Source organism: Vombatus ursinus, unplaced genomic scaffold (assembly GCF_900497805.2).
Source record: "Vombatus ursinus unplaced genomic scaffold, bare-nosed wombat genome assembly UNPS02008548.1, whole genome shotgun sequence".
In the NCBI taxonomy this organism is placed as follows: Eukaryota; Metazoa; Chordata; class Mammalia; order Diprotodontia; family Vombatidae; genus Vombatus; species Vombatus ursinus.
Window position 1 is genome coordinate 23,013 of NW_020948326.1, and position 10,865 is coordinate 33,877.

Below are 10,865 nucleotides of genomic sequence, written 5' to 3' on the forward strand. Positions count from 1 at the left end.
GTCGTCCAGCCCTGGAATGCTTTCCCTCCTCTTCTCTGCCTCCGGGGATCCTTGGCTTCCTTTAGAATTCAACAGATACCTTCTTTCTTCAGGAGGCCTTTCTTGGCCTCCTCCACCCAGTAACTGGAGTCTTCTCTTGCAAGGTTACTTTGTACTTGGTGGATAAATAGCTTCTATACATGGTGTTACATATGTACATCTCTCCACAGGAGAACATAAGATGCTTGAGGGCAGAGACTACCTCACCTTTGTCTTTATAAATTCAGATACGAGCAGAATGCCTGGCACATGATAGGTGGTTAACAAATTCTTGGAAATTGATTAAAAGAGCTCATGATCTTGTCATGTCTGCAAACATTTACAAAGTGTCTACTCTGTGAGCTTGAGATGAGTTAATGTGTAAAGTGATTTGCCAACTTGAAAGTTCTGTATACGTGCTAGCTATTATTATTGTTAATGGTGTTGTTGTCATTGGGTGTGGCTGATTAAATAAGATTAGATTCCTGCCCTCATTAAGCTTCTGATCTAGTAGGAAGAGCAACCAATCAATCAGTGAGCATTTAAGTGCTGACTATGTGCTAGCTTCTGTATGTGAGGCAAAAATGGAAGTCTGCCTTAATAACTTTACATTTTATTAAGGGGTACAGCCTGCACGCACTGAGATATATTAAAATACGTACAGGATTTTTTTTTTTTGTGGGGAAACACTAACAGCTGGAGAGGGGTGAGGTAGATCAGGAAAGGCTTCATGGAGTAGGAGGTATCTGAGCTGAACTCAGAAAGTATGGCTTCCATGAGGTGTAGATGAGAAGGAAATGCATTCCAGGCTAAGTACAGAGTGGGAATTTCACATGCGAGAAAGAACAAGAAAGACAATTTGGCTGAATTGAAGAGATTGTGAAAGGGAATTATGCGTAACCTGGAAAGCTGTCGGGGCCATTTTGTGAAGGGCTTTCAATGTCAAGCAGTGGAATTCTTGAATTTGTTCTTAGAGGTAATGGGGAGCCATTGCAGTTTATTGAGCAGGGGAATGAGAGGTCAGATCTCTGTCGAAGGAAAGTTTCTTTGCCAGCTGAGTAAAGGATGGATTGGTGAGATGAGAGACTGGAGCTGGGGAGACCAGTTAGAGGCTGGAGCAATATCCAGGTGAGGGTGATGAAAGCCTGAGCTGGGGGGGGGGCGGTGTGTGTGGCTGTGGGACTAGAGAGAAAGGGATGGATGCCAGGGCAAACTGTGGAGGTATTGTCAACAAGACTTGGTAACTGCTTGGATGTGAAGGCTGAGACTGAGGAGCTGGGGGGGAGATAGAATGCATGCCAAATAACCCCAATATGTGGTAACATGTGCCAAGCATTTAAGAGGCGTTTAAACAGTGTGCTTTGTGAAATTGAGTAGACAAAATACAAATGTATAATGTATATTATATATGTATATGTATGCATACAAACATATATATGTATCTCTGTGAGTGTCTGTCTGTACATCTCTCTGTCTCTGTCTGTATATCTCTGTCTCTCTCTCTCCCTCCCCCTCTCTGTTTCTGTCTCTCTCTCCCTTTCTCTCCATCTCTCTCTTGTCTCTCTCTCTCTGTCTCCCTGCCCCTCTCTCTGTCTCTCTGTCTCTGTCTGTGTGTGTGTGTGTCTGTACATCTCTCTCTCTGTCTCCCTGTCTCCCTCTGTCTCTCTCTGTTTCTTCTCTCTGTCTCTCTCTCTTTCTCTCTCTTTACATCTCTCTGTCTCTCTCTATGTTTGTATATCTCTCTCCCTCCCTCTCTGTCTCTCTCTTGTCTCTCTGTCTCTGTCTCTCTGTCTCTGTCTCCATTTCTCTCTGTCTCCGTCTCCCTCTCTGTCTGTCTCTCCCTTTCTCTCCTTCTCTCTCTTGTCTCTCTCTCTCTGTCTCTCTCCCTCCCCCTCTCTCTCTCTCTCTGTCTCTGTCTCTGTATATATCTGTACATCTCTCTCTGTCTCCGTCTGTCTCTCTCTGTTTCTTCTCTCTCTCTCTTTCTCTCTCTTTACATCTCTCTCTATATATTTATGTTTGTATATCTCTCTCCTCCTCTCTCTGTCTCTCTCTTGTCTCTCTGTCTGTCTCTGTCTCCATTTCTCTCTATCTCTGTCTCTCTGTGTGTCTGTACATCTCTCTCTGTCTCCTTCTGTCTCTCTGTTTCTTCTCTCTCTCTGTACATCTCTCTATAGATATATCTATGGTTGCATATCTCTCTCCCTCTCTCTCTGTCTCTCTCTGTCTCTCTGTCTGTCTCTGCCTATCTCTGTCTCTCTGTCTTTGTCTCTCTCCCTCCCCTTCTCTCCTCCTCTCTTCCCCTCTCTCTGGGTCTCTCTCCCTTTCTCTTCATCTCTCTCTTGTCTCTCTCTGTCTGTCTCTCTGTCTCTGTGTGTGTGTGTCTGTCTGTCTGTCTCTCCATCTATCTGTGAATCAGTTCTCCTGCTCATGCTGTTTTGTTCATCTCCCTCTGACTCATTCTTCCAAAGGGAGCTGTGTGATAAAATGGAAATGAACAGTCCGTTTAGATGCATGGGACCCGGGCTCAGACTCTGGCTCTTCCTTATTTACTCCTGATCTATTCTTGGACAACTAACTCGACCTCTCGGGTGCTGTCTCTCATCTGAGAAAAGATGGCTTGGGACTGGTTGGCCTCCCGCATCCCTTTGGGCTCTGAGTCTGTGGTCCTGTGAGTCCGGGTGGTTCTTTGACTCTTGCGTGCATTGAGAGGCTCCCAGTTCAGCCAGGGAAGCCTGCAGAGGCTTTGCTCCCAGGCGCATCCGCAGTCCCCACTGAGCTGGGCTTGACCTGAGCCTCCCGCTGTGTCTCAAAGAAAGCGCTGTGTTCCACCCAGTGCCTGATGAAAGGTTCGCTGTCCGTCACCTGACACGGTCAGGCTGTGGAAGTCCTCATCTTGTATGTTGTATAAGGGGAATCCCAGCAGACTCTGAAGCCCTGGTGCGCTTGATGCTGGGTGTGGGTGACGCTGGCATGTGGTCCTTTCTGATGTGGACGTGTGCGCACTTGTGTGTATTCGTGTTAGGGCTGTCTAGGCTAAAGGCGAATACTGTAGGGAGCCTGTGCTTTACAAAGGCCTGGAAGGATCATTTTAGATAGCGCCTTAGGAAGGGCTATGTGGAACCAGCAGAATTTTTCTGTGGCTCTGACGACACGGGTTTTTTTTAGTTCCCTCCCTGAACAAACATAAGAACACGCTGGTAAAGAGGCACTATCAGTGTAACTGAGGTGACTGACTGTAGTGTGGGCCCACTCCTATCCAGTGTTTATAAAAAATGGATTTAGGTGTCCATGAAGAATGCTTGAAAGTGGTTCATTCCTTAGCTTGAGTTGGATTCAGTTCAACAGTTTATGTCATAGTAGCTGACTCTTAGTGCTAACACTGACTTTTGGGTGATAGAAAGACAGAATCAAGGCCCATGTTACATAGAATTTAAATTGTTTAGCTGGGATGGCTCAGAGAGTAGTGGATAGAGTGCTAGAATCAGTCAGATCTAGGTTTGAATCCCACTTTAGGCATCTCTGTGCCTCAGTTTCTCCATCTATAAAATGGAGAAAATAACTGGAGTTCTTACTTCACAGGGTGATTATAAGACCCAAGTATGATCATAGGCTTTTAGATTTAGAGCTGGAAGGGACCTGAGAAGCCATCTGGATTAATCACTTCATTTTACATATGAAGAAACAGAGGCTCAAAGAAGCTGAGGCTCAGAAATGACTTGCTCAGGGTTACTCTGATAGTATCAGAAGTGGGATTTGAAGCCATATCTCTGAGTCTTCTTCCATACCATGGAAGACCATGGTCTCAAATGTCCAGGTCATTGTTAAGCAGTGGATAGAGTGCTAGTTAGGGAGTCAGGAAGACCTGAGTTCAAGTTTGGCCTCAGACCCTAGGCAAGTCACTTCACCCTGTTTGCCTCAGTTTTCTCATCTGTAAAATGAGTTGGAGAAGGAAATGGCAAACCGCTCCAGTATCTTTGCCATGGAAACCTTAAATGGGGTCATGAAGATTGGATATGATTGCCATGACTGAGCAACAATAACAAAAGACGTAGAGATTATGTCTTAGAAATGGTGTGAGAGCAGCTCATTGGGTTCTCTCTCTTTCTTCCTTCTGAGGAGTCCAGCTCATGGCTCCTGGATACCTCCAGCACTGCCATGAGGGTGATTTCTGTCAACTTTTTTCCTTTCCAGATTCTATTTCACCAACTGGCATGGGACCAATGAGAATGAGCAGTCAGTGTGGAGACACTCCCCAAAGAAGCAAAAGAATGGCTACGAAAGGAGACGGGTCCTGGATGCCACGCCCCTCCTCGATGCCAATTCACTGGAGTATCTGTTTGCTCAGGTAGGACCCGGAGCTCCCAGAGACTCTAGGGAGCCGGGGGTGGAGGGGAGTGTGTGAGAGGCGGGGCAGGAGCAGGTCATTTCTAGGAAGTTGAGTCATTGCCTGGACATGACTACGTCATTGAAGCAATATTTCTGAAAGCAAGCTGTATGTAATGGAGATTAGCTATTTTGTGTGTGTATAACCTTTTCCTGTCCTACTGAGTATATGGAAATACCCATTTTATTTGGTGTTGTTTAAATTCAGAATTTTAGAAAATTTTTGTAAGAAAGTTAATAGCCCTAGTTCTTCTCTCTGCACACATTTGTATTTGGCCCACATTGGAAGATCAATGTTGTACTCTCCAGTGTGGGGGAGTTTTCCAGGGAACCAGAGACCTTTGGGCTGGAAGAACCCTTCAGAGAACATCTGGTCAGCTGCTCTTAGCAAACCTTCAAGGGCCTGAGCCATGGAAGCTAGCCACAGACCAGAGAATTCCTTTTCATAGGATCCTATTCAGCTTAGAGCTGAAAGGGACCTCAGAACTCATCTGCACCAACCCCCTTAGTTTACAAATGGAGAAACTGAGGCCTACTCAGTTTAGTGATTTGCCCAGGGTTGCATGGGTAGTAAAGCATGACAGGTGAGCTCTATACCCAGATCTTCTGAATCTAGAGCCAGGGCTCTTAAGCTGTAGTCTGGGGACTTGGTGGTGGTGTTTTTTTAAACTCTATTTGAACGTTCTGAATATTGTTTTTATTGTATAATTTGAATATATCTGGCTATCTTGCCTCTAACAATATTGATAGCGATATTTGAACATAGTGGTTTTTTGGAATTCTGTACATTTTCTTGGATGCCTTTTACAAGTTGATTCAGGGAAGAAGACCTCGCCCGATGCTGCCCCAAGGGGCCAAGGCCCATAAACCAAAGGTTGAGAACTCCTGCTCCTGAGCCAGTGCCCTTACCATTGAACCACACCGCTTCCTGGTTTAAAAACCAAAAGGCCCACAAGAGTGCTTCATATTTCAACCAGCAGGTGCCAGACTAAGAACCCAACGGCTCAGGAGGCAGACGCATGTGCAACAAGCATTTATTAAGCGCTTACTGTGTGTCAGGCACTATGTTGAGCGCTGGGGATCCAGATCTAAGTGGCACATACAGGTTTGGTTTTGCTTCCTATAAACCCAGGGGCCCTGGTTGCTTTCATTCTCATTGGTCACTCACTGAGTACCGGAGGAAATGGTGGGTGACTGTTTGTACCGAAGGAAAACAAGAAGTTACTTTAGGTTTAAAAAAAAAAAAGCTGAGTGATTATCATAGCGTAAGAAAGCTCCAGATGCATCTCCCTTTGAGGGGAAGTGGCTTGTTTATGCCAACTCCCAGGCCTTCTTCCTCATCTGTCTCCTTTCCAAGCAAGCGAAATGCTGTGGGACTACATTCACCAGAGGCCTGTGCTCAACCAAACCACTCAACTAACTTTTATTAGGCACCTGCTGTGTGCAGGGGACCGGATGAGGGTCCATGGGAGGTACAGGGAAACAGTCAACTAATCAACCAGCAAGAATTTTGAAACACCTCATAGTCTGTCCCTCCTCACCTCTGCCTCTTTAAATCCCTGACTTCTTTCAAGGTTCAGATCAAAGATCTGCCTTTTCTGGGGGAGACCTTTCTTGGTCATTCTCCTCCCCCTCCCACCCCAAAGCCGCATTGAGATAGATGCTATTACCCTTATTTTACAATTAAGGAAACTGAGGCCGACACGTGTTTAAGGTTGGTTTTGAATTCAGGTCTTCCTGACTCCAGGCCTCATGCTCTATCCATGGAGCCACCACTATACCATCTAGTTCAATGCCATCATTTTATAGGTGGGGAAACTGAGGCAGAGAAAGCTGCCCAGGGTCACACACCTAGAAAGTGGCAGAACTTCTGGGATTCAAACCCAGATCTTCTGACTCTTTCCCCTGGACTGACATTTAATGGCATTAAGCTGGTCCTGAAAGGGGAGTAGTATTTCAGCAGGTGAAAGCAACCATAGAAGGGAGGGCATTTTAAGCAATGTCATGACCAAAGTCACCAAAGTGGGAGAATATAGGTCATGTTGAAGTTGCAGTAAGTGTCCAGTTTGGTAGAGTGTAGACAAGATGAAAGGGAATCATCTGAGATGAGGCTGGGAAGGTAAGAAGGCATTAGACTATTTAGGGGCTTGACTGTCAGGTTGACAAGTGTGGCCTTGATGTGGTAGCAAGGACCTAATGAGTGACCAACCAAGATTTCTCTGGTCCCTCCTCTATGACGGGCAGGGTGATGGGTACCAATTATTAGATCATTTTGTCTTTTAACCAGACCTAGGAGAGAGAGAGAGAGCATGGTGCAGTGTCCAGGGCATCAGACTCGGAGTCAGGAACATTTGGCATCATCGGGAACTGGGTTCAGGTCCTGCTTCAGATCCAAACTAGCTGTGTGATGCTTGTAAAGCAACCCGATCTCCCTTTGCAAAGGCAGGAGAAGGAAAACAGAATTGGGTACAAGGATCAGCCAGTGGGTCAGTCTGGCCAAAGTACACGAAGGGAGGCGACATAGAACAAGACTGGACCAAGGCCCGGGGTGAAAGGTTGATTATCAGCAGACGCATTTGCCTGTGATTCTAGAGTTGGGCAGGTAGGCAGTGCTGTCTGTGCATGGAGGAGAAGAGGTGGAGTCAGGAAGACCAAAATTCAAACCCTACCTAAGATGGTTGTGTGACCCTGGGAAAAAGACTTAGCATCTCTCAGCCTCAGTTTCCTGGTATGTAAAATGGGAACAATTAGTAGCACCTGCATCACAGGGTTGTTGTGAGGATCAAATAAGACAAATTTTGTGAAGCGCTTAACTCGGTGCCTGGCACATAGTAAGTACTATAGAAATGCTGCTATCATCATCATCATCGTCATCATCATCATCACTACTACAAGAGTTAACATGTATCAAGTGCTTTGCAAACTTGAAACCAGTTCATAAATACATGATGTAGGGATTTTGTTACAGATTGCCGATGAGAGTCTGGCTGTATCAGTCCATTTGAGGGTTAACTCCTTGAAGGCTGAGGAGAAGAGTCCTAGTGGTGGACTAGCAGGGATCCATCTTTAGTTGCAGGGTTCTTACCATTTGGGGTGTCCTGGATGGCGTGGACAGTCTGGTGAAGCCCATGGACTCCTCCCCAGAACCAGTACACAGAATAAAATATATAGAATTCGAAAGGAAATGAAAAGTTAGTGAGAATAAAGATGTAATTTTTTCTCATTCAAGTTCATATACTCTCTTGTGTCCTGAAGAGTCTTTGCACCCTAGGTCAAGAATCTCTGGTATGTAGTGTTCTTACCTCCTTGACACCAGACAAGAAACTGTGTGTTTAAGGGGGATGGATAGTACTGATTTTTATTAGCTGAAAAATACTCCAGTATTTATCCCGGTGCACATATGGTAAATAAAATGTAATTGGGGGGGCGGAGCACTAGTATTGGAGTGAAATCAAGGACAGCCCCATGTAGGAGGTGACTTTTGAGCTGTACGAAGAAATACAGCTAAGGAAAACCTTAACATTTTGGACACGTCTGGAAATATACACCCTATTCTGCACCCAAAGCAATCAGCCAGTCAACATTATTAAGGTGCTAGAAGCCACCATCTATCCCTCAAGAGGAGGGGAACTTGTTAAAAAGGTTTTGTTCCTTGAGAATTTCTTAACTGAGACAGTAGTTTACCCCTCCAGACATCCTATCCTGGGAGCTGTCCTCCTCTGGGAGAACCACGTGTTGAGCAATCACCTGAACTCCCAAGAATTTATCTACTTCCTGCTTAAAAGAAACTTTTCTCTCCCCTGAAGGGACAATATGATTTAGTGAAGTGCTTGGCTCCTGTGCGAGACCCAAAGACCGATCAGGAAGTTCACGAGATTGAAAATGAATGTCTGGGGATGGCAGTGCTGGCCATATCCCATTACGCCATGATGAATAATATACAACTTCCAGACCTGCCAAAGGATGTCAGGTAAGGCTGAGCTCGTCTCCCAGGAGAGCTGATGGTGACACCTTTTTAGCATGTTAATACTATGTGTGGTGGCATGTGTGTCCCAAGAATGTTGTATGGTGGAAAATCCTTGAGCGCCAAGTTCTTTGAGGAATCTATGAGTGACCTTGGCAGTAGAGAGAAGCATTGTGGGTACACATAGGCTGTAGAGGAAACAATGGGGTGCAGGGTGAAGACTGCTGGATTTGGAGTCAGAAGACCTAGGTTCAAATCCTACTTATGCCACTTACTACTTGTGTGGCTTTGGGCAAGTGACTTTTCTGGACCTCAGTTTCCTCATCTCTAAAATGAGGAATTAGACTAGATGATCTCAGAGGTCCGTCCAGTTCTCAAAGTAAGAAGTGGCATAAGTGACATCATTAAAACAAATGGATGATCAGAAAAGAAGGGGGGCAGCCACGTGGGCAGTGACAGGTCATAGGCCTTCTGGGACGTTCCCTTTGAGACACATAATTGAAGAACGACTGCCGTGACTCTTACTGGTTGAGGAGGTGTAACGGGATGCAGCCCGAGGTGATGGTAGGAGTTCACACGTGGAGGAGAGGCAGATGCCCCCAAGTATTGACATAATCTCTTTGCAGGTTTTCAGAGGCTTAGACCAGCTGTGTCCCAGCATCCCAGAGTCAAAGAATTGAGGGGTTTTCCAGCTGGAGGGTCTCTGTAGGTCAACCCCTCTGGTCCCTCTCATCTTACTGAGTAGTAAGCTGAAGCCCAGAGACTCTAGGTTCCTAGCTCAAAGTCATACAGAAACAGAACAATTTCCCTATTCCAAATCTTTTCCCTCCCAAGCTAGTGACTTCATTTATCACCAAAGTCCAGCTGATAACAGAAATATTATGTTTATGGGAACTTTACGAATATTAAATAATTTGATCCTCACAACAACCCTGGAGGTAGGTACTGTTGTTATCCCCAGTTTACAGATGAAGAAACTGAGGCAGATGGTGGTCAAGTGACTTGCCCAGGGTCACACAGACTGTATATATCAGAGGTGAGATTTAAACCCAGACCTTCTTGATTCCAAGGCTAGGTTTCTGTCTCGTTGCATCACACTGCTTTTCATTGAATTAATATTGGGTAAAAGACTCAGCATCTCTCAGCCTCAGTTTCCTTGTATGTAAAATGACAACAATAGTAGCACCTGCCTCACAGGTCATTGTGAAGCTCAAACACCACTTTATAAAATATATTAAGATCATAGTTTTAAACAGACCTTAGAAATCTTCTCATCCAACCCCCTCATTTTACAGACAGGGCAGCTGGGGTTTGAAGAATTGGTAAAGAATTGAAGTGATATGCAGTATTATAGAGGTGACATGAAACAGAGGCAGGATTCAAACTCAGGTCTTTTGACCTCTCTATGCCCTTTCCAGGGCAAAGAGGCTTAGCTGATCACCCCACTCCAAGTGGGAAGGGGATCTGCCATAAGGTGGCTGTTTAGCGTGTTATGTGTGGGCAATCAACAAAAGGCAATGAGTCGATAAAAGGTCAGTTGATTTTGCGACTTTCCAGAGTGCCTAATGAAACATTTGGCGAGGCTTGAAAGAGCTGGCCAAGACAGGGCTTTTGGACGGATGACCCATGGGGTTCCTTTTTGGCTAGCTTTTGATGTCTGGTTGAGTTCCTGCTCTTGATAGGAGAATAGGAGTAGCCCAATGCAGATTGGATTGCTTAAATAATAACAGAATTTAATAATGCATCTGTGGGTGTATATACGAGGTTCTAAACTTCTTGGGGAATGGGCACCTAGTGACAATTTTTGCTCATATAAATATTAAATAGACACATTTTCTCACCTCTCCTCTTCCTCTTCCTCTCCCTTTCACTTTCCATCTCTCCTTCCCACCTCCCTCTTTCTCTCTTCCCTTTTTTTTCCTTTTTCTCTTTCCATTTTCCTCTTTCAGTTACAAGCGATATATTCCAGAAACACTGAACAGGACCATCAGACAAAGGAATCTCTTAACCAGAATACGAATAAATAATGTTTTCAAGGATTTCCTTAAGGAATTTAACAATAAGACCATTTGCGACAGTAGCGTGACTCCTCATGATCTAAAGGTGAAATATCTGTCGACCTTGGAGACTCTAACCAAACATTATGGAGCCGAAATTTTTGAGACTTCGCTCTTGTTAATTTCATCTGAAAATGAAATGAATAGATTAAACTCAAAAGACTGTGGGAACGTCATACGCTATGAAGTGATGGTGACTGGAAATCTTGGAATACAGTGGAGGCAAAAACCAAATGTAAGGATGTGTGTGAATGATCAGAAGAGAAAATCTTGAATTGTGGGAGTTTGTTTAGTGGGATTTTTGTTTGTCCAAGTTCACACTTACCTTAAATCTATATTTTGTGTAAAAAAAAAAATGGCAGACACTGGTAATCAATGCCTGTCAGCTAGCTGGTGTGTGTGTGTGTGTGTGTGTGTGTGTGTGTGTGTGTGTGTGTGTG

General features: G+C 44.8%; 1 protein-coding gene across 1 annotated transcript in view; it reads left to right on the forward strand.

Moving 5' to 3' along the window:
• Positions 1-10,660, forward strand: part of LOC114034208 (tyrosine-protein kinase JAK1-like) — a gene marked incomplete at its 3' end in the record, with an annotated part of 28,743 nt that extends 18,083 nt beyond the window's left edge. Inside the window, exons 5-7 of the mRNA XM_027849809.1 lie at positions 4,213-4,366; positions 8,211-8,374; positions 10,318-10,660. Of these exons, the coding sequence (XP_027705610.1) occupies positions 4,213-4,366; positions 8,211-8,374; positions 10,318-10,660 (661 nt within the window). The remainder of the gene's footprint in view (positions 1-4,212; positions 4,367-8,210; positions 8,375-10,317) is intronic.
• Between the last annotated feature and the right edge of the window lie 205 nt (positions 10,661-10,865).